Source organism: Notamacropus eugenii, chromosome 1 (genome assembly GCF_028372415.1).
Source record: "Notamacropus eugenii isolate mMacEug1 chromosome 1, mMacEug1.pri_v2, whole genome shotgun sequence".
Lineage (NCBI taxonomy): Eukaryota > Metazoa > Chordata > Mammalia > Diprotodontia > Macropodidae > Notamacropus > Notamacropus eugenii.
In genome coordinates this window covers 526,969,161-526,994,043 of record NC_092872.1, presented here as the reverse complement: position 1 = coordinate 526,994,043, position 24,883 = coordinate 526,969,161, and the positions used below count along the sequence as shown (strand labels likewise).

At 39.5% G+C, this 24,883-nt stretch overlaps 1 protein-coding gene across 1 annotated transcript in view; it reads right to left on the bottom strand.

Moving 5' to 3' along the window:
• Positions 1-16,366, bottom strand: part of RAB10 (RAB10, member RAS oncogene family) — a 92,045-nt gene extending 75,679 nt beyond the window's left edge. The window contains exon 1 of the mRNA XM_072633927.1: positions 16,237-16,366. Within this exon, the coding sequence (XP_072490028.1) occupies positions 16,237-16,363 (127 nt within the window). The 5' untranslated portion in view covers positions 16,364-16,366. The remainder of the gene's footprint in view (positions 1-16,236) is intronic.
• Between the last annotated feature and the right edge of the window lie 8,517 nt (positions 16,367-24,883).

Here is a 24,883-nt window from a genome sequence, read left to right as displayed (position 1 = left end):
GTTTAAAAGTCAGGGATAAGATACACAGGGATAAATGTAGGATACAAAGATAAGTTCCTAAGGACCTCAAAGGTCTCCTCATCTAATCCATAATATCTTGACAAGTAATCATCAGTCAATAAATAAACATCTATTAAGATTTTATAGTTGATCCTGGAGGTAAAGAAGGAAATCACTGGAACTCCTTGTAGGAGTGGGAGTAGGGAGGAAAGTGATCACTGTGGTGGCTGAACAGAGAAAAGACAGATTAGAGAGGAGAGATTTGAAGTAGTGAAACCCAATTAGAAGACAGTTTCAGTAGTCCCAGACTAAGGCACTGAGGGCTCTCACCAGGGGTGGTGATTGTATAAGTGGATAGGAGTCACATACGAAAAATATGAAGGTAAAAGCAACAAGACTTGACAATAGACTGAATATGCCATTTGAGTGTAAGGATTTAAGAATGACAACTATGCTGTAAGCCTGAATGGAGATGATCTTGACAGTAATAAGAAAGTTAGGAAGGGGAGTGGGTTTTGGAAAAAGATAAAGAATTCTGTTTTGGACATACTTAGTTTAAAGAAGCCTATGGAACAGTATGCACTATCGAAAAGCCAATTAGATGATGTAGGCCTGGTGCTCAAAAGAGAGACAGGATAGAGATCTGTGAATCATCTCTACAGAGACAACAAATGAACCGCTGAAGAGATCACCGAATAAGACTGTATAGATCAAGCACAATAAGGCCCAACAAAGAGTATTAGGGGACATCCACAATTAGTGGGCATAACCTAAACTGAAGATTTCTTTCCCCAAGGAGAAGGAGAAAGAAGGATTACAAAGACAAGAAGAGAACTAAGAGTAAGTAAGCAATGTCACAAAAACCTAAAAAGGAAAGTATCTAGAGATAGATATTTGATAGCGGTATCTAAAGCCCATTAAACCTGGCAATTAGGAGATCATGGGCGATTTTGGAAAGGAGTTGCATTTCAATGATGAGGTCAGAAGTCAAACTGCCAAAGGTTTAGAAGTTTTGAGGAGAGAGCAAGTGGAGGTACTGATTGTAGATCACTTTTTCAAGGAGTTTAGTCAAGGGGAGTTGAGATACAGGACAACAAATAGAAGGGATCGCTGGAACAAGTGAGAGTTTTTAAGGATACGGAAAATATGGGTGTGTTTATAAGCAGCAAGAAAGGAACCAGTAGATAGACATTCAAGATTAATGAGAAGTTGTGAAAGATATAGGGGACAGTCTGCTGGAAAAAATAACAGGGAATGGTATCAAGGTTATATAGAGAGGCTTTGGCCTTGGTAAGAGGCCATATGTGATAAGACCACATATTCATGTGAGAGAAGAAGGAGGAGACGGTGGGGAAAGATATTTGAATGATGTGAGATCAGGAAGCTCATGGCAAATGGCCTCAATTTTGGGGGTGAAGTATGAGGCAGACCTCAGCAGCGAGAGGAGGTGCTACAGGAGGCTTAAGGAGATATGGGAATGTTTGAAAACGACGCTATGGTGAAGAAATCATTCTATTAAGAAGGTAAAAAAGGATTACATTGCTTCAGTGAGGGCCAGTAGAGATTACATACACATATATAATAAATACATACATATATGTCATCTAACAAATCTGTAGTCTAAGCATAATTTCAAGATCTTTTCCAGCTCTATTTAACAACATGTGAATAGGAACAAGGGAAGTGGATGTGGGAATAATCCAAAGTTGGGGTTTGTGTGACTGGCAACAGGACAAAGGGTCAAGTGTAGATCTGGAGCGAGTCACTGGAGTGGCAGATTTGGAGGGGAGCAAACAGGGATGGGGAAGGAGGGTTGTTCACCAGCATCTAGAGGTTCAGAATCCCTGGGATGAGGGAATATAAGGGGATGGAAGTATGTTAACCACTGAAATAGGCAGGTGATTAGACTGTTCAAGGTCCTCCCTCAAGATCCAACCTCATGGCATGCAGGAGACCCACCTCATAACAGGTAAGAATAGGTAGGAGATAAGGTGGGTGGGAGGTGGGTCTACTATTGGAACACAATAAAAAGATAAAGGTCATGAGACAGATGACTGGTTCTTAAACTGATAGAGGGCTTGCTAAGTAAGAGAAACTAGAGGCTAGGAGGTGGGTGGTCAGATGCAGGGTTGATTCAGGGCTCAATGTGAAGGCTTTGGCACAAAAACAGAGGCTGGATGCCAGGGAGACACAAGGCCTATTTAACTTTCATTTGAAAAATTCCAGCCATGGGAAACCCACTTTGTCTCCTGAGACAGCTCATTCCAATGGTTAGGAAGTTTGTCTTTCCATAGAGCCAAAACATGCTTGGTCTGCAACTTTCACCAACTGCTCCTATTTCTGCCCTCTAGAGATAAAAAGAAGGCTAATTTCTTCCATATGATAGCCCATGGGTCCAGAAATCTTGCTGCCCCCTCCATTCTCATCTCCATACAAATCACTCCCAGTCCTTTCAAATGTTTGTATAGCATAACTATATATGCTATAGGTTTTCTCTCTCTCTCTCTCACACACACACATATACACATTTCCTCTAGAGGCACTGCGGTTAAGTCAATTCCCTTAAAATATGACACCTAAAAAATGAACACAATATTCCAGATGTGATCTAACCAAAACAGAGTAAAGATAGTCAATCACCTCATTTGTCCTGGATATTATACTTCTTTGTCCCATTTCAATGCCTCATCATGGAGTAGGAGTGACCTAGGCTTCTCAAACACAATCCAGTCTGGCAGGTCCTAAACCAAGTTAGAAAAGGCTTCAAGTACAGTGACTCACTCTAACAGTATGTCTGTCATCAGAGGACCAGTTCAAAGAAACTCATCACCAGGTTGACTACAAGGTAATCTATTTCAACCACTGTGGCTCCTGCTGCGTGATTTTGTTGAATTATAGCCAAGTTTCTGCTCTCAATGAACTTACATTCTAACATATGGGGAATGAGTACTTATTAGGAAAATTTAGATGCCAAGTGGATAGTAAATCCTTTAAGGACTCAGCAGCAAATGGCAAAATGGTTCTTAGTACACATCAGTAGAGTAAATAGAACTACCCAAGATCCAAAAGAAGTAGTGGCAGAGCTGAAGACTTTGTGGTAACATTTAAAAAAGGAGAGAAGAATGCCTAGTCCTAGGATAACATGCAACAATACAGGTAGAGTACAATCAGAAAAAACAAAAGGATATTATGTCAACATGTGGATATAATAGGAATTAAGAAGAGATACTATTAAGGCAGTGATAGCAGCTGGCAGACAAATGAAGTAAAAGATAGTAAGATGGAATAAAATGATACATTCTAATTTCTATTCAGGTGAGTTTATTAGTGATATGCAATTTGGGCAAAGTAGAATTTAGGAAAGGGTTTATAAGAAATGAAAAAAAGTTACTTTATTAACTTTCAATAATGGAGGGAAATCTGAAAGATGCTATCTACTTCTAGATGACTGGTTTATTATGTCATGTTAGTTTTTCTCTTTATCATTTGCTTTTTAAGTGAATATCATCTTTTGGATTTCCTACCATTACTGTTTATAAAGTCTTTACTTAAATCCACAAAGACAGAAAAATGTGCCCAGCAAGTCCCACTGGTATCACTCAAAATCAGAAGACAAGAAAAAGGAGAAAAAACCCATCTAAGGTCCCTAAATAAACATAAGAGTGGTTCAAGGAGAATCTCTCAGAACAAATAAAACAAGTGGTTTTAGGAGCATAGAGATGAAGAAGTCTTCCATTTCTCTAAGTTCTTCAGTTAAAAACAGATTCTGGTATCACTGCCTTCTTTGCAGAGTGGGGATCTAAACGTGGAATGCTGTTTACAACGGCCACAGTTGCTTTAAACCCTGGTTGGTTTTACTGAATTGTTGTTTTCTTGACTATTTGGAAATGACGGTGAATCAATGAAGAATTTTTTAAAATATTTGTTGGTGGTGCAGTGGATAGAGCACCAGTGCAGGAGTCAGGAGGACCTGAGTTCAAATTTCACCTCAGACACTTGACATTCACTAGCTGCGTGATCTTGGGCAAGTCCACTTAACTCCAACTGCCTCATCCTGGGTCCTCTCCAGCCATCCTGATGAATGTCTGGTCACTGGATTCAGATGGCTCTGGAGAAGTGAGGTGGTGACCTTCACAGTCCTCCCTCACTCAAAAAATGAGGGAGTCATGTCATCATTTCTCTGATGGCATGGTCTTCTTTGGCAACGAAGGACAAACACACACTGGTTGGTTTTACTGAATTGCTGTTTTCTTGACTATTTGGAAATGAAGGTGAATCAATGAAGAATTTTTTTAAATACCTGTTGGATTCTTTTTACTAGCTAATTTCAAACTTTTGTACTCAAAATGGAAAAAAAATCACATAAGTATTGGTTCTGAGTTCTGGCTCTGCCACAAATCTATATAACCTCCAATAATAAGTTATCTCTGAGTTTCAGTTTCTTTACCTCAAAAATAGGGATAAGAATGCTTAAAACTATCTAACTGAAGCAGTTAGTAGTCAAAGTATCACATAAAGGTCAGCTATTATCATATTTCATATTCTTTTGATGGTGAGAATTCATAAAACAAAAGGGAAGGCAAAACAGATTCAACCAATCAATTAAATGATTAATGAAAGGATTTTCCTTAAACTTGTATTTGTGGTTTCTTACTTCATTAGAAACAAAAATACATCATACACTATCATATAAAGTAAACTTCCATAGACACGTATTTGCTAATTACACAAGCAAATTACAAGGATATTTTTAAAGGGAACCAAATGCTACCTAAATAAAGAAAGTTACTTTGTGTTGTTTACAATTAACTAATTCACTCCATACCAAGAAATTAGTCAAACTGCAAAACTATGCCATAGTGCAACTTAAAATCTGTGAATCAGCACATGATGATGATGTAACAGAAATGATGTCATTTGAGGAAAGTACATTAAGGAGAAAGACTCAATGGTAAACTTCACATAATGTTCAAATTGTTAAGTCAACAATTATTCAAATGAAGGCCAAAGCTCAATTAGCAAACAAGATCTTTCAACACCACAGGGAAAATAAATTAACTTCATTTCACTTGTCCCCATCTGTTAAAAAAAAATTCATAAGAAATTGAAGAGATTTTAAAAACATTTTAAATTTGTTGAGTATCTCCATTTGAAACTCTCCCACAACCATGAAATTTTAAGCCCAGCAAATGACAAATCTAAAATAACTCATATTCATGTAAAGCAAAAAAAGGAAAAAGAGTCACAATCAAACAAATGGGTGTGTCTTAAAGAAAGGGGAGAATACCATGATTGAAAAAAATATTATATTCTTGAGAATTCCAGGAGTTCTAGTCTTATGGATACATAAAAAGAAGTGTTCTTATGGGAAGAATACAAACGTATAAGCATCAGTCACTATTGTCCACCATAACTATCACTTAAGCAAGGAGGTTCAACAAACTCTACTGTCAAAGTTGAAGACAGACCTAGAACAGCCAGGTTATTGGGGGGAGGTGAGGAGAAGGGGGGGAGAGAAACTGTACTTCATGCTGGTTCCTGAAGCAAAATGAAAATCAGCATTCGTAATCAGACACTTCTCCAATTAGATTCTCCAAGAATAAGGTTATTTGCTTAGACTAGCCACCTAAGAAAGATTCCAAGTGACACAGTTGTCCCTAGATCAAGACACAGGGGCATTTTAAAACTACTTCAAAACACAAACTAGGCAGTAAGATAAACTTTTTAATTTTAATATAGTTATTAAGCTAGGGATAGGGACTGGACCTGCGATTTCATTACTACATATATGGAAGTGTATCTATCAAGGTAGATCAGCACCTTCTCTGTGATTTGAAGCCTTAGAGTTACCTAGGTTTCCTAAACTTTTTCCACTCAAGACCCCTTTTCAAGTTTTGACAGCGTTTGTTGGCACATACATGGGCATGATGGTGTATGCAGTGCAAAGTGTGCCTGTTGTGTATTCAGAACCAAGGCTGCAGCGAAGTTGTGATGCAACACCAGGTGTTTGATTTTTAATTAATTTTTAGTCTTCACACATTCAGAAACCTTTTACTATTGCCAAATATGGAGTCACGACCCTCAGTTTAAGTAGCGATGACAGTGATGTTGAAATTAAACAGAAATGGGACCACTAAACCATACGTAAGGGTCCCTGAGGATGTTAGCTATGTTTGATTGTATTTTTAAATGTATCTTCTTAAATATTTTTCAATTACATTTTAAACTGACTCAGGCAGCACTTAGGATTGCTGAATGTCCAATCAACTTGCAATTATGAAACTGATAACAAAATTAAAGATCACTTACACTATATTTTGAAATGCCTCACGTTTTCCTTTATACTTTTTGCATCTTAAGCATACACTTACTGCCATCAACCTGTAATTTTAAAATTGCAATACATGAACCAAAGTGAATAATCCAATTCATAAATCATAAAATAGTAGCATAACAAAAGAAATCACCACTTTTAAAACTTCTCTTTGGAACATATTATTGACACTAGTCATACAATTCTAGACAAGGCTGTGTGCCTCAGTTCCCTCATATGGAAAATGTGATAACAGGGACCTACCTCAATGTTGTAAGGATCAAATGAGATATTTGTAAAGTGCTTATTAGCACAATGCCTGGCACATAGCAGACAGTATATTAATGCTTATTTTTTCCTTACCCCCTTATTATTTAAAAACATAAAAACTCCAAACTAGGTCTGACCCAGGAGCCACCAAGCTCAGTCTTCTGTTAGTCAACAGTGGTCCCAAAGGAAATGACAAAAAAGGACTCTCCTCCCATTGGCCTAAAGATTAATTGTCTATCAACTTCTCTCTCATAAATTTGTCTAAATACTTTCTAAATCTATTTTATTTCTTCTGGTAATATGTCTTGGGATAATGAATTCCACAAACTTGCTACATACCTACAGAAATAGTATTTCTTTTTATTTGCCCTAAACTTGTCTGCATCAAGTTTTCAAAGGTACCTCTCCATTTTATTTAGGGATTTGGTGAACAAGTCTTTCCACCTTATCTATTTCATTCAAGACTTTATGGAATTCAAGCATATCATCTTTTCTCTCTGAATTGTCAAATCTGATAGTCTTTTTCAAGTCCTAATTCTTCTCTATTTCTACTGCAATTAACACTATTAACCTCCCTGTCCTCCTGAATACTTTCTCCACTTTGTTAACATCCTGTCTAATCACCTCTTAGTCTCTTTCGCTGAATTTTTCATTTACATCATATTGTAAGTGTAAGGGCTCCCCAAGGTTATATTCTGGGCCCTCCCCTCTTCTAATTTCCTGGTAACTTTATCAACTCCCTAGGATTTAACTATCCTATCTATGCAGATCTACATTCATCCCAATGTCTCCCCAAAGCTTCAGTCCCACCAATTGTCTATTGAACACCTCCAACTAAAAGTTCCAGAGATACCTAAAGCGCAATCTGTTTAAAATTGAAGTCATTTTCATACTCACCAAACCTGCCCTACCCACTTCTGAATTTCTCTATCTCTTCTTAAGGACCCACTATCCTTCCAGTGTCTAAGGTTCATAATATTAGCATTGTCCTCAACTCACTCTCCTTCACCACAAGTTGCCAAATCTTGCCATTTCTACCTTTACAATTATCTCACATCTGACTGCTCTCCACTTATACATACAGCTAACGCATTTTGCTTAGACTCTTCTCAGCTCTCACCTAGATTACTGCAACAGCCTCCTAATTGGTCCCCCTGCCTCAAGTCTATGACCACTCCAGTCCATCCTATATACTGCCAGCAAAGTAATTGTCATTAGGCATAGATCTGACCACGCAAAAATGTGATCCGGCTACTGAAATAATTTCAATGCCTTCCCATTGTCTCTAAGATACAATATAAACTCCTCTATTTAGCTTTTTAAAATTCACAACCTAGCCCCAACCTATCTTTCTAATCTCTCTGGACATTAATCTCCCTCTTACTCTGTGATCCAAATATTTTCTTGATGGCTAAGGTCATATCCATAATTCACTCCCACCATTATCTTATTGTTATATTGACAGAATGCTGTAGACTAAAAACAAGGTAATTATATCTGTTAAAAACTAAGTGTTGAATACACAAATATTTGTACACACATACTTAAAAGTGTTTAAATACTTTTGGCTAAACAGTAATGACAATATATAGTTTTAATACAGTGACTCTGTGACAGTTATTTCAAGGGTTCATTGTTTTCTTCAGTTTTAGACCAATTTTAACAGCAGCAAGATTGCAAGACTAGGATCTGCATAAAAGAAAGAGTACTAAGTGCTTACTACGTGCCAGGCAGTGTTAGGCACAAGGGATAAAAATAGACCATCCCTGCTTTCAAGGAGTTTACAATCTAATGGGGAAAGCTAACAAGTACTGAGGGCAATGAGGAAAGAAAAGAACCAGCATGCTTTTGGAAACTGGCCTGAAAGGACTGGGTAACCTGGTTCCAGGACAGGAAAGATGAAGCTCATCTACCAGAGTTCACGACTCCAGTTCCTGGGGGAGGGGAGGAGGAAGATAGGCTACAGGAACATGTTTTAGAAATGACGGGTAAGAGCAGCACTGTAGTTGTACTTCTCCAGTTCTACTACATTTCTAAAGGTACTTATATGAACCAGAACTGAACATAGTTTTACAGAAGAATACTATTATTTTGAGATTCCCTAGCCCACTTCAAGGTTTAGCTCAAGTGTCGTTCCCTTCAAGGACCTTTGGCGATTCTCCTCCTATTGTTAGCCCTACCTCTCCCAATCACTTGGTATTTATATTCTATTCATTCTGTGTTTTTTTTTAATCTAGTTTTTGCTTTTCTTTATGTCTCAGTTCTTTGAACTCACCTGGCAATGGTAAGGACTTAATAAATACTTGTAAGACTACGAAAATGTTATATCATCCTCCCCAACCCACCCCTACCCTACTCAGCCCCCACAAAAGACTAGAGAGAGGAAAGAGAATTAGCTCCAGTTAGAGGACCTGAGTAACCTAGCGCAATCCATTTAACATTCCCGGACTTCAGTTTCCTCCTCTGTAATATATGAGGGGGGGTAGAAGTAGATGGCCTCTGAAGTACCTCCTATCTCTTGAGTTTTGATCCTCCAAATTCTATGATCCTAAACTCCTTGATGGGAGAACTACCTCACTTTTTCATCGCATGTCCACAGCCTACCACAGTGCCTGGAACATATTAAGTGTTTAATAAATGCTTGATGGTTAATTTGTACGGCAACTTAAAAGTTTAAAACTAATGTTTAGAGCAAAATTTGGGGGAAAAAAGACAACTCAGAGGCACAGCTGTATTTTCTAGTTTATTATTCTTTTTTTGAAGTTTTTAAAAACATAACTTATTAAATAGCTACATCATATGGAAAATAAACTCATAAATTATATATGTCATAAAGGTTATTTTTACACCAACTTGGATGTTTTTCTCTGAATTCTACACCACTACATCCATATACTAAGCCATAAATATCTACCTACACATCCTAATATTTACTCCAGTAAAACATCATTAAAATTATACCTTATCTAAACCTGCCCAAAGTATGAATGACAAGTTACTATTTGTAAGACTATATAAAGAAAAAAGGAAGACTTAGCTGTATGGTAATGAGAGTTCTGGAGCAAAATTCTTGAGGTTACTTATTGGTAACAATATCCAATTGGAAGCACTTAAAAAACATTCCCTATTAAGAGGTTTCCAACCAGCAAAAAATCACATTTGTGCTGGGCACTACAGCATAAAAGTGTACAAATTAATACAATACACAACTAACTCATTGTAAAACTTCACTCATCCCTTATAATCCTTTATAATCTATATAAAGATTACGGATTTGCTTAAGTTTGTTGTATACGTTATACATTGCAGGTTAAAGACTGTAGCTTAACACAGTCCCATGTCACACAAAAGAAACAGAGACTGATTTAACAATAGAAGGAGCTGAGTTTAAGAATATTTCAAGGGTATGCTAAGATGCATCAATTGATACAGTATACTGTTTTTATCCATAAGGCAAAGAAAAATAAAGATAGTAGAACAGACAATTTTATTTCAAAGCAAATGTTTGTGTCAATTCATGTGCTTGATCCTTCTAGTGATAATATCAAAACTTACACAAGTGTCGCCCCTTTCAAAGAAATCATCTTAGTAGATTATAGATTTCATTTCAACAATTACCACCATTATTTGATGCATTTTTGGATCTGCTTTCAGAATCTACTATTTATTATTTTGAATAAGAGGCAACCTATAGAACAGTCGATAGAGTACTGGGTTTGAAAACAGATCTGATTTCAAATACCACCACTGAAAATGACTAGTTTAATAACCTTGAGCCAAGTCACTTAACTTACTTTACTCAGTTTTTTCATCTGTAAAATGTGGATAATTGTAATAGTTCTACCTCCTACAGTTCTTATAAGATTGCAATGAAATAATGTACAAAAGATGGTTTTTAACTTTTAAAATATAACTATATCCTTGATGGTAACAAATACTTTTCACTTAAGGATGCACAGACTTGGTTTTGGTTTTTTAGAAAAATGAAAAAAATTCATAATGAAGTGGAATAAATAAACATTGCATAAAATGCCAGACTTTTTCCAACATATTTTGTTGGTTTTACTCATTTTTTGTCTTCATCTTAAAAAATAAAACTTCTTTGTCATAAAGGACAGCATTCTGGGTAAGGATAGGGGAGGGACACAGGAAAGCCTAGATTATAGGGAAAAAGATAAAAAAGACTTTTAAAAGTTTAGTGAACAAAGTAGGTGAATAATCTGGATAATACCATTTTAGGTCACAGGCAATGTGACAAAAAAGCATACTGTAAGCCAGAACACTGACTTCTTCACCATGACAATCACTATGCCAAAAGTTCATTCCTCCTGACACAGAATCTTTCATAATCCTGGCCGAATTTCTGTTTGACTACTTAACCTTGTAGGATGAACTCTCCATACACAAATGCAGTGATACAAAGGAAAGAAATCTTTTTCACTCATGATCTGAATCATACGAGAGAAATAAGTGTCTTATCACTAGTCACTATTTTCTTGAAAATCATGTTGTTTGTCCATATTTAGGACCTAAACAATATCTTCATGGTTTTACTTCGTTACTTAAACTTACTTCTTTGCAGAAGCATTCAAGTTCAAGTATCTTTACAATTGTCTATTTAAACAAGCTGTTTAATAACGGACAACTCAGAATCACACATTATAGCTTATCTTCTCTCTGAATATATAATGCTAAACAAAAACTGGCTTGATATTTCATCTTACTTTTTAAAAAACTGTCTCTTCCCCACTCCCTTAGTCTCAGGTTCAAGCGATAAAAGTCACCCAAAATTTGACGTTTATTCATTACTCTAAATAAGCAATTCATTTTTATGCCAACATGAAATAACCCATTTCTAAACAGACTGGCAAACCAATCTACAACTTGGTCAACAACCACAAGCTGAAACAGTTTACAAAACTGATTCTGATATCAGTATATTCCTACTATCATGAAGGAAAAAAAAGGCCATCATTACTTTGTAGAAATACTTGTAATAATTCTACCAACATGATCTCTGAATGGAAAAGATTCTTAATTTCATAAACTTTACTCTAGAATCCAGATGTGCTTGGCAAGTCAGTAGAGACTTAATAATATTTTTGCAATAAGATAGGAAATGTCTATTGAAGGAATTACATAGGATTCTCACAAGGTAAAAATTACTAAGAAGAGTATTATTACAGAAAGCTTCTCATTTGACTGTGAATGGAATTAGAGAAGAATTACACTAAGTTATTGCCTCATTTTTTTATATTAGGGGTAGTGTGGCAAAAAATACTGGAATAAAAAAATCAGGTAATCAGGTAACATTGACTTTCTTTTGATTTTGTCTGATCCTAGGTTAAGTCACCTCATCCCTCTGACCTGTCTGGCTCACCTAGAGAGAGGCAAGATGATAACAGATAATCTCTAAAACCCCTGCAGATAACGGCTGTGATCCAGTAGGCATATACAAAACCAAAATCCATGACATCTACGTGGAGCTCCCAGAAGAAAGTGCAGAGTCAGAAAGACTAAGGAATAGGAAAAGAAAAATTTGTCAAATACTGACTTGCCTATCCAATACATCTCTGAAATGTATGCTAAAGAAAACTATTGCTTTCCTTCATTCTTTAAAAAAAAAAAAAACACCAAAAAACATAGGTGGAGAGAGATCACTTCCAGGTCTTTCCTCCCTTTTCTTATTGAGTAAAAAGTATATGTGCATTCTAGAAGCCTCTAGAGTGGTTTTGTCAGCACTTAGCTAAATGCAATACTTGAAGTAATCAACTCTTCCCTGGACAAAATATATACCCTAAGGAAATAGAAAGCCTTCTACCTTAAGACCTCTCTACTACTTAATACACCTCAGAAAACTTATAGGTTTTTTTGGACAAGTAAATCAGGCAGTTTGATGTAGCAACCAGAAAATTACTCTTGAAATCAGGAAGATCTGAGTTCAAGTGCCACCTCTGACTCACAATATATGACCCCCAGGCAAGTCACAACTTCTCAGTGCTCCAGAAAACTCTTGGCTTTAAGGTGCTGATCTAAATTAAATTAGTTCATCCCTAAACCAATCTTTTGACTAATGGCCAATGATCTTGTGAGTTCATGTTGTTCGTTTTTAAAAAAAAAAAAAAAGCAGCAGCTACCACCATCACTTTCTACAAGTTAGTAGATGGTCTTCATGGAGTGCTTAACAGAAAAATTCTCACCTTGTAGCCAACTTCAAATCTCTGATAACAGACACTGCCACCTGTCCATGCCTGTACTCATACTCAAAACCTTTCCAGCTTGGCAGAAGCTATCGGCTTGTGGTCTGCTCCCTGGCATGGACTTTGAGAACCCAGGGTCACCTCCAAGATGAGACAGCAGAGTAGGGCTTTAGTGATCTGAATCTATCGAGGGAATGACCACACTGATGAAATAATAAATCCTTGAAATACTGATGTACTGAATAATAATAAATAGCTGACACTTCCATAAAGCTTTAAAGTTTACAAAGCCCCTTACAACAACCCAACAAGATAGGTACACCAGTTATTTTCTTCACTTTACAAACAAGAAAACTAAGTTTCAGAGAAGTTAAGTGATTTGTCCATGATCACACAACTAGTACCGGCTAAAGACAGAATTCCATCCCAGACCCTCTGGTTTCAGCATATTTTCCACTATTCCACACTAACCTTGAATTTTTTACTCAATAAATGTCATTTGATAATACTTTATTTTTTTCAAAGACTCTTTTACCCAAGATCAGTGTTGTTCTAATTCTGCTGAAAACAATTTCAAGAAAAATCTGAGCATAAACAAGTTTAAATACAGGTCATATTTAAGTACAATCAATATTTAAAAAACTGAAGAACATAATCTAGAACATATATTTCTTCAGACTACTGTTACTACATCAGGCTTGCCACCACTTTGACACTAATTAGTATAGTATGTCTTTTTATTTATCTGCAAGTCTGTTTTTAATTGATTGAAAAACCATACTATCTCACTAAATTTACATTCAAAGATGCAGGGAAAGAATAGAAAAGTAACGAATAAAAGACTAACTTGTTGGTTTTGTGTGTATTACATATATTTATTCTAAAGATTTTCACTATTTTCAAATACAGAGGCAAAATTAAAAGAGTAGTTTCAATTCTCCCAAATAAAAGAGATTCTCTGCCTTACTTGAGCACTCTGGAACTTCTACAATAGAGGACATTTCTAGATAACCTTACTCTTATTACTCCATCTACCAAGTAACCAACCCTCCAAATTTCGCTATTACTCTACTTACTTTTCGTTATTACTATTACATATTACTATATTAAGTAAAACCTGGTATATTGGTGAAATTAAAATATTCTAAAATAAAAAGGCTATGCAATCTACTTCTTAAAATTCCTATTTGTTCTTTAAGCTCTGAAAATGTGACTTTTCAGACAAGTTATACATGCAGACCTTCCAACTGTGCCCAAAATTTCAAGCCTAAGTAAAATGAATACAGCTAAGTGTATATGGTGATCAGTATCCATTTTATATCTCAAAATGGCAACAAAATGATAAAAATTATTGTTCAAAGACAGTAATCAATAGATATGTGCTTATATGCATGTCATTCAACCTACAATATATCATATGTAATGCTAGATTCCAACAGCACAAAGATTTCATGAATGCAATTAAAAATCAAGTTATCTACTCTAATCTACACCTTCTTAAAAGCAGGCCAAGGTGTTCTTTAACCTTTAATGAAAATAAATGCAATATTCTGGATCTAAAAATATTTTAGGTACAGGCAAATCTAAGTTGTAGAACACAATATTTTATGCTATTCTTCCCAATGGAAAATACCATTGATACATTTCATAAGGATATAAGAACATACCTGAAAGTACTGCATTAAGAGAAATAGCATAGTAAAAAACAAACAAACAAACAAACAAAAACCACTGGCTTTAAGACCAAAGAATGCTGGGTTTGAATCCTAACATGACTCTGGAGAAAGTATTTGACATATCTGAACCTCAGTTCCCTCATCTATAAAACTGAGAGTGGTTTAGAAAGTACTTTCTAAACCTTACTGTAAAACATAAATGTATCCTTTTTTTATTACGAATTATTATAAAGGACATATGCTTTGAAGTGTTCTTTCAACGGTGTCAATAGATCCTCAGAATGTTGATATTCACTATTCCTTCACTAGTTTTCCTTCTTATCAGTGACATGCCAGTTCCCAAGTAACTGACCCAAGGAACAGAGGTAAATAAGCTAACTGGGCCCAGGAAAGAACCAAGTATCATCTGGTTAGCCATATTTCTCTGACCAATTGAGCTAAGCAGTTACAGATGGAAATGAAACACATTTGGCACAATTTTAATGCCAACTATTTCCCTACACAAGAAAGTAATGATTTTGAGGGCAAGTATGGATGTGTAAAATGTTCATACACATATATAATATGCCTAAATTTATAGATAATCAAAAAATAGTGATCATGATGATAAAAAATAAATTATGAGTAAAGCAATAATCTAGATTAATTTATTTTATACCACTGTCCAGGTAAAGTGGAGTTCACATGACAAATTAAATTAAGTTTTTCTCAATCACTGGGAATTTTAGTGTATGTTAAAACTGTTTAATATCAGTTTACATTTTGACAACGTCCAGGGTGATTTGCTTTTCTTTAGGAACACATTAAAGTTAAATTTAAGGAAATTTAGGATCCCAACTACTTATACCTAAACACAAGTTTCTTAAACAATTTGTTATAAGTTGTGCCACTAACGCCACTAATTCTTCCAATCAGATAAGAAGATGCTTTTATCAGGAAGTAAGGAGGAATACTTTTCTTTTTCCTCCCGTTTTGGAGAGAATTATGCTTTGATAATGTTTCCACCATCATGACAAGGACACCAGTTAATTCTGAAGCATGAGTGGAGGGGACACCTTCAAAGAAAATGTTTTTACATCCTAAGGGAGAAACATGAGTAATGACACTTTACCGTAAGTCAAAGCACAAGGAGTAAGAAAATTGCTTCACCGTCAAAGCTTTAAAAGGAAAAGGATAAATGGGGATGGGATTAATGTCATCAGAGCACTTTAAAGTCTGGTTACAGTTCAGTCCCAAACAAGTCTCAGAGCCTCGGAATACCTCAATGGCTTACTCTGCGCGGCAGGCCCTGCTCTTTGCACCACTAGCTCAAATTACTCTTCTTTTCAACCCTAAAATTACTTAAAATCATTCACCTAAAAAAACCCCAGCATCTAGGACCTCTTCTTTTGTCCCAAGGTACGTATACTGAGGCCCTGACAGACTCAATGGGATCCAACCACCAAAACGCAGCCCCCAAGTCCATCCTGGCGCAAATCCACATCCCCAAACCAAACTAAAACCGGGGGAGAGAAAAAAGAGGTGCCAGCAACCCCTCTTACTCAGACAGTATTCTAACTTTTCCTGAAATGCCTCAAGAGGAGCAGAAGAAGACTGGGAGGCGAAAGACCGGATGGGAGATAAGGGCAGACACCGCCCCCAAAAAATTCAAAGAGCAACTTCGGCTGGGGCTGGGCCAGGCTCGGGAGTCCCGGAAACAAAGGCCACGGCCCCCGCGGGGCGAGCGGGGGGTCAGGGGCGGCAGACCCCCGGGAGGCGCGGCCCGAGGCTTACCCACCTATGGTGGAGATGAAGGTGGTGTTGAAGGCATCGTCCGAGAAGCGAAAGAGGACGCAGGTCTTCCCCACTCCCGAGTCCCCGATCAGGAGCAGCTTGAAAAGCAGGTCATACGTCTTCTTCGCCATCGGGAGGAGCAGCAGCTCCGGCTCTCGCCGCCGGCGGCCCCGCGGGATCGATCCCTACTCTCACCCCCCCACGGGCTCCTTCCTCACTTGGGTTCCGGGCCACTTGTCCCCGGCAGGCGCGGGGCAGGGCGGGGGGGAAGGGGCGCGCTCGAGGGAGGGGCTCCAGGGGCGGGGACGACGGTCCAGCGCCCTGGCACGGCAGGCTCCGACGGGCGGCTCGCTCCGGCGCCTCCGGGGGGCAGCAGCGGCGGCTCTGCGGCCTCTCCCGTTCGCCTGACTCGGTTCCGGGGAGTCGGTCGGGACAAAATGGCTTCCCCTCCCCCCTCCGGGCAGCTGGCTGGGACGCTCCCACGGCGGGCAGGCGGGCTTGGCGCGTGGGTGGGCGAGTCGGAGGAAGAGGAGTATCTGCTGGCGCGCGGCGGCAGCTACGGCGGCGATAGCTAGCGAGGACGCGACGGCGGCAGGGGACCCCGGAGTCTGAAAGCCCTCTGCTACATAGCCACAGGAAGCTGAACCGCCCCGGCCCAAACCACCTTTTTCCCCGTGCCCTCTCACGCCCGGCGTGCCCGCGCACGTACGCACGCACGAGCGTAAGCTTGCCCCTCCTCCTCTGCGCACCCGGGGAGCAGTCTGAAGCCCGAGAAGTCGGGAAGTCTGGCGCGCCTATCTAAAATGCCTCGACCTGGGAAGGGGGTGCGCGCACGCGCACTTCCACCGGCGTCTGATTGGTGAAGAAAAAAAGGCAGGCCGAGATTCAGGAGTGCCGGAGTGGGTGGAGTGGCCCGATGGGGACTGCGCAAGCGCAGATGTCCTCGCTAGACATCCTCCCCCCAGCCCGCTCCTTCCTATTGGAACTAGAGTTGTAGGAAGGAGAGATGCGGCGGAGCGGGACTCAATGGAAAGCTAGGAAGGCCTGACCCAGCCGGCCCGGGCGTAGCGTCCGGACAGTCGAGTCTGTGTCGCGAGAACCTAGGACTCTGTCATCGCCACAAATAGTCCAGTCAGCGTCGGCGTCCATGGCGCGCAAAGCACGCTCGCTTAATTGCTTCCGAGCTTTTGCTAAACTCCGCGGCAGCCCTGGGAGCGCACGGAACAGCCGGGGTGGTGGAGGAAGAGGGGAGATCCCGCCCCGCCCCGCCCCGCCCCGCCTCGGGTTTGCTTTAGGTGAAAGGGAGCAGGAATATGAAAGTGAAAAACTGGCCACGCTGGTTCAGGAAGAGATGATGTCATCTACCCGGCTGCTAGTCGGGGCGAGGAAAGGAGGACAGAGGGCGGCCAGCCCTGCGCTGAAGGGGAGGGGCGTCCGCGGCCCTCGGCCGCCGGGGGAGGAAGGGGCGGAGGACCTCCGCCCCCGCCTCCTCCCCTCCCCTCCTTCAGCCGCCGCATTCCTAGAGAGCCCGCGGCCCCGCAGCCCTCCCCGAGCCCCGGGGGGCGGAGCCGGCCCCAGGCTGCCCACGCCCGCTCGCTCGTCTGTCGTTCACACCCAGTCAATCTGTGAAGCACCTACTGGGTGCCAGTCTCCACGCCCGGTCGTGGAGGAGGCGCAGAGGCTAGGCGTTGTCCGTCTCTTGCCCTCTTCTTTCACGTTTCACATTTAGCGCCGCGCTTCGCAATCATCTCACGGCCCTTCCTACAGCAGCGGTCTTAATTCAGATCCTTCAAACCTCCACGCACCCTACCTGCCTCCCCGTCCTCTCCAAATGCACTTTCCTTCTTAGAATAAAAAAAGTCGCCAACGGCTCCACAGGGACTTTCCCAGCCCCTTGCGTCAGGTGGCCTGAGTACCCCTAAGACCTAGGAGGGAGTAGTTGGAATGAGAATTGGAAGCTGGGGAAGGAATCAGTTCGGCTTGATCTAGCAGGAACTGTGGAATATTGGGGAAGGACCAAAGCAGGTATTAACAGAATTTGAACCTAATTAGTAGCCAGCTACAGTTAACAGTTCTGACAACCTTGGTAATAGGATTCTTAGTCTCTTTTCCTCTTCTGACTCCTCTCACTGGTAAACCATCCCCACCTTCCAACTCTTAGCTTTGAGAATACTAGTCCAATTTCCCCCTGTTAGAATGTAAACTCCTTCAGGACTAGTATCTCATTTGCTTGTATTTGCATCCCCATTTCTTAAGTCCAATGCCCTGAAAATAGTGAAACTTAATAAAACAAGATCTACTTCGTTCTGGAAGACTGCCATCCTCTACACATCTCTCCCTTGTATTCTTCTCATCTCAGATTCCTGTTCTTCCTTCACTTATAGTCTTCTTTGATTCCATCCTACTTCAATTAAGAGGTTATTAGTATCATGATCATTTTCTCATTCACCCAACCACCATCCAGTTTAAGTTCCTACTGGGTGCAAAGGATCAACCCACCACTAAAGTCTTATTTCAGTGCCTCATGGCATAGAAACGACCTAAGATTCTGTAAGACTGTGCCAGCAGAGCACAAGCCCTGACAGATCTTACCAGGCTGGAAAGACTTTAAATACAGGCCCAGCAACTGAACGTGTATACTTCAAGGACCAGTCTAGTTAACTTAGGAGAGGCTACTTATCAGATTGCTGCCTGGAGGATGATGAATTTTTTTTAGCTATAGCAACCCAGAAAGAGTCTTAGAGAGTTGAGAAATCATGCATTTTCACATGAGAGAAATCACTAATCCTTGGAGTATGTTCATGACAAGTCTTGTCAACTTTACCTCTAATGATATCACATCCTTTTTTCCATTCAGGAAGCCACCACCCTAATTCAGTTCCTCATCACCTATCTCCAGGACTATTGTAATAGCCTCCAAAATTATCTCCTTGATTCACTCAATTCAATTCAATAAGCAGGTACTGTACTAGGTTGAGATGATCTTTACCCTCAAGGAGTATAAGAGAGCAGGACAGGAATATAGATAAGTAAATATAAATATTTTCTGAAGGAGGGAACTAAGAACTGAGGTGGCTAGGAGATGCAGTACATAGAGCACAGGGCTTGGAGTCAGGAGGACTCCAGAACTGAGTTCAGATCCCACCTCAGACACTAGCAGTGTGACCTTGGATGTCACCCTCTCTTTGCCTCAGTTTCCTCAACTGAAAAATGAGGATAATAATTGAATCTACTGCAGAGTTGTTTTGAGACTCAAGTTATATAATATTTGTAAAGTGCTTAGCACAATGCCTGGCACATAGAACATGCTGTATAAATACTGTTATCGTTATTATTAAGTGGAGGAATCAGTAAAGGTTTCATTTACATGTGTCCCTTGAAGCTAGAGATTCCAAGGGGTAGAGGCAAAGAGAAAGAACAGTCCAGGCATAGAGAACAGCCTACGTAAGGCATTGATTTGGCAAATGGAATGTTTTGTAGATGAGTTTAACATAAAGATTGCATGAAGCGAGGTTACTGTTACTAGTCTGGAAAGTTAGGCTGGAGACAAATTGTGAAGGACTTTCAATGCAAAGTAGAGAGGTTTAGATTTTCTCATTGAGGCAATAGGGAGCCACTGGAGCTTCTTAAACAAGGGAGTGACGTGGTCAAAACAATGCTTTAAGAATATCATTTTGGCAGCTGAGTGAGGATGGAGAAGGGAAACATGAGGAGAGGAGATTAGATAGAAGGTTTTTGTAATTAGACTAGGTGAGAGGGGATGAGGATCTGAACTAGGGTGGTTGTAGTATGAGTGGAAAGATGGATGCAAAAGATAGGGAGGCAGAATGAACCAAAACTGATAACTTTTAGATATAGGAAGAGAATGAAGGTGAGGAATCCATAACTCTAATTAAACACTTAATTATGGCAGGCGCTGTGCTGGGCACTGGGGATGCAAAGACAAAATTGAAATAACCTCTGCCCTGCAGGAGGTCCTAGAGCAAGGGTTCCCAACTGGGGGTACTTTGTACTTGAGAAACTTGTCAACAGTACTCAGGGCATATTTTTAAATAATGATGTTATTCTTTGAAATATTCCAAAAGTAGTAATGTTAGTTTAAAAAATGTATATTGTAGATTGGAGAGAGAAGGTGAGAATAAAGTAAGAGATGGAGGGAGATTTATAGTGTCTCAAAAATTTGGGATAGTTAAAGTAATAATTCCTACTGACCAAACCAAATGAATGAGCTGTGGATATGAAATCTTTTTCATACTGAGCTAAAAAATAGTTACAATGACCCAGTAAACTGTGAACTAATTTATCTCAACAATCAGGAACTCAAAATTGATTTTTAGTCCATAAAAGTTACAGAACTTTTGGTGTATTCTTGGTGCATCCCATTCTTAGTAAACATTCTCATAAGGCTTTAGTTCTGTTTACACCGACTTGTTTCTGTGACTCAGAATTCTCAGTCCTGTTCTCAAATCCAAAGCAAGAAACAAACTGGAAGCTATACATGATACATAGATATCTCTTTTCAATACAATATTGATAATAAAACTGTTCAATTTATTTGTGTTCTGATAAGCATTAAACAACTTTATGGTACTAAAATGTTACGTATTGAATAATTTTTTCTAAAAATGATTTTATTGTCATAATCTTATTTCTTACATGTATATGCATGGTAAACTCTAGAATTAATTTCCTTTCATCTTTAATAGGGAGTACAACTACCTCACACTGATCAAATTGGCTAATATAACAAAAAAAAAAGATAAATGTTGGAGAAGATGTGGGAAAATCGGAACATTAATGAACTGTTGGTGGAGATGTGAAGTTGTGAACTGATCCAAACATTCTGGAAAGCAATTTGGAACTATGCCCAAAGGGCTATAAAACTGTGATCCAGCAATACCACTTTTGGATCTATATCCCAAAGAGCTCATAAAAACAGGAAAAGGACCCACATGTACAAAGATATTTATAGCAGCTCTTGTTGTTGTGGCAAAGAATTGGAAATTGAGGGGATGCCCATCAATTGGAGAATGGCTGAACAAGTTGTGATATATGAATGTAATGGAATACTATTGTGCTATAAGAAATGATGAGCAGGTGGATTTCAGAAAAACCTGGAAAGACTTACATGAACTGATGCTGAGTGAAGCGAGCAGAACCAGGAGAACATTTATGCAAAGTAACCCCAACACTCTGCGATGATTAACTGGTAGACTTAGCTTTTCTCAGCAACACAGTGTTCTAAGGCAGTTTCTTTTAGTATGCTATCCACATCCAGAGTAAGAACTATGGAGTCTGAATACAGATAGAAGCACACTATTTTCTTTTTTTTTCTTTCTCATGGTTTTTCCTTTTAGTTCTGATTCTTCTTTCACAATATGATTAATGTGGAAATATGTTTAATATGATTGTACATGTATAGACTGGGACAGTTAGGTGGTGCAGTGGATAGAGCACCAGTGCAGGAGTCAGGAGGACCTGAGTTCAAACCTCACCTCAGATACTTGACACTCACTAGCTGTGGGACCTTGGGCAAGTCACTTAACCCCAATTGCCTCATCCTGGGTCATCTCCAGTCATCCTGATGAATATCTGGTCACTGGATTCAGATGGCTCTAGAGGAGAAGTGAGGCTGGTGACATGCATAGCCTTCCCTCACTCAAAACAAAGTCAAGTGTAAGTCATGTCATCATTTCTCTGATGGCATGGTCTTCTTCAGCAGCAAAGGACAAACACACACACACATGTATAGTCTATATCACATTGCATGCTGTCTTGAGGAGGGGAGAGAGGAGGGAGGGAGAAAAAATTTGAAACTCAAAATCTTGTAAAAGTAATTGGAAAAAAATACTATTAAGGAAAAAAGGCTAGGGAGTATAAGAAGGTTTGCTGAAAGCAAACCAAAAAAGGTTGAAAAACCCTGTCCTAGGGTAAGAGTAATCTAGCAAGGGAACATAATGTGCAGGTAGATCTATACAAAGTAATTGGGGGAATGGCGTCGGCAGGAGTAGCTGAGAGGAACAAGGAAGGTTTCAAGGAGAAAGTCACACTTGAGAAAGCAGACTCAGTCCTTCCTGGGCCGCATCCTTCTTAAAGGAAACTAGAGATTCTGAGAGGCAGAAGTGAGGAAGGACTCCCAGCCATGGAAAACAGTCAGTGCAAAGGTGCAGATATGGCAGATAGAGTGCTTTGTGTGACCAACTGTATGAATGTCATTTCAGCTGAACTATAGTTCATCTTACTTGAAGTGGAATAATGTATAATAATTCTGAAAAAGTAGCAGGGACCAAGCTCTAAAGGCCTTTAGATGTCAAACCAAGGAGTATATGTTTGATCCTAGAGGTAACTGAGAACCATTGGAATAAAGGGATAATCTGCTCATGTGATCCTGTCCGTGCTTAAGGAAAACACCTTTGGCAGATATGTGAAAGATAGATGTCAGTGGGGAGAGACTGGAGGCCAAGAAATTATTGCAGTAATCCAGGAGAGAGGTAATAAAGGTCTCAATTAGGTTGGTAGCCATGTAAATAGACAGAATGATACTCATTCAAGAGATGTAATAGAAATAACAATATTTGGCAACTGTATGTATGTAGGATGAAGAAGAGAAGTAGCGGAGGATACTAAGGTTACAAATCTGGGTACCTGGAAGCCTTCCATAGGAAGAGCAACATTCTGAAGGAGGATGGATTTTTTTTGGGGGGAGAGGCAAAGATGAAGACATCTGTTTTGGATATGTTGACTAAAATGTCTGTGGGACATCCAGTTTAAATTTCGAATAAGCAGTGGAAATTATATGATTAAAATGGCCTGGCTATATAGAGCTGAGTCATCTGTATGGAGATAATTGAAAATTAAATCCATAAGCACTGAGGAGATTACCTGGAAATAAAAAACAGAAAGAAAAGAAGGCCAAGGATAGAGCCTTTGGGGAGACTTTATGTTAGTATACACGACATGGATGATAAATCACCAAAGGAAGAGAACAAGAGAGAATAGTGTCTTGAAAGCCAAAATAGGAAAGGAAAGCCAAGAGGAGACAGTGGTCAACAGTGTCAAATGTAGTATCTCTTTGTAAAGAGATAAGAAGAAAGGACTGAGGAAAAGCCATCAGGTTTGGCAATTAAAGGATCATTAGAGAGGAAGCATAACATTGGATAGAGAACTAGAAGTCAGACTGACCCAGGTTCAGATTTAAACATCACATGTACATACTGGCTATATAACTAAGGGCATGTCACTTACTCCCTCAGTGCCTCAGTTAACTAGCCAGGACTATAAATTGCAGAAACGGAGCTGATCTTCATTGAGGAAGGGTCTTTCCTCACCATAGGGAGATGAAAACTCAGTTCTGGAAGGTAGTACAGAGGGAGAAGTAGAAGACAAGGTAAGAGGGTGAGGGAGGTACAAGTAGAAAGATTAACTAGAAAGAGAAAGTTTGGACTAGCCTCAGGGGAAAGTAAAAGGATTCTTTTGCTGCTGCAGGGCTCAGTTGAGAGTAGATAATCTAAATTTGTAATAGACTCAGTTTGCTTGGTTATGAGACTGCATCCAGCTCTTTTCAGCATTACTTAAGTAGGAGTAAAGGAGATAAGATGTTGGGAGTGTTCCAGAATAGGAGTTCCATGCCTGGAATGCTCTTCCTCCTCCCTTCTGCCTACTGACCTACCTGGTTTCCTTTAAGTCCCAATTAAACTCTCATCTTCTACAGGATGCCTTTCCCAATCCCTCTGAATTCCAGTGCTTTCACTCTGAAAATCATTTCTTATTTATTTTGTCTATAGCTTGTTTTGTATACATTTGTTTGCATTGTCTCCTCCATTAAATTGTAAACTCCATGAGGGCAGGTACTGTCTTTTGCCTCTTTTTGTATCCCCAGCACTTAGCACAATACGTGGCATATAGTAGGTGCTTAATAAATGTTTATGGAATTGAATTAACTTTGGCAACACATGAGTGGCAAGGGATTCAAGGGAGTTGAGCTGACTAACTGTGGGGTTGAGGTGAAGTCAGAGAGGGGATGACCTGAGAAAATAGTGAGAAATGTAAAGATCAGAGATCAAAGTTACAGGAGACATCTCAAGAGAAGGAAAGATTGGAGGTTTTGATTAAAGAAGCAAATTTCAGAGTTTTTGCATTGTGGAAATGGAACCATTGTAGATAAAAATCAGATCAAGAGTGTGACCCATTCCTGTGTATATATAACTGAGATAGAAGAATAGGTCATGGGAACTGAGATTGGGAAAATTGGGGCTTGGGTGTTTGAGGCAATATCCGCATGTATATTGGAGTCACTCCAATCAAGGTAGGGGTTGGGTGGGTGGGTGGAGGTTCTATGAGCCAAGCTCCTTGAGAAAGGAGGGAAATGAACTAGGAACTAGTGGATAAAAGCCACCTCAAAGGAAATTAAATTTCAAGGAGATTGTTGTTTCACTTCATCACTCCATTCTGTCAAGATTATTTTGAGTCCTGATTCTATTAGAGCTGGGGTAAAAGTTGAAAGCCTCACACTGAGGTTGTGAGGACAGAGTGGGTTGAGTTTAGTTCAGAGCTAGATCAGTGCTAGGGAGATGCATGGATGTGTGTGTATTGCTGGGAGAGGAGAGAAGGAACCTGAAGCATGACTTGTGATGAGAGAAATTTAAAAATTA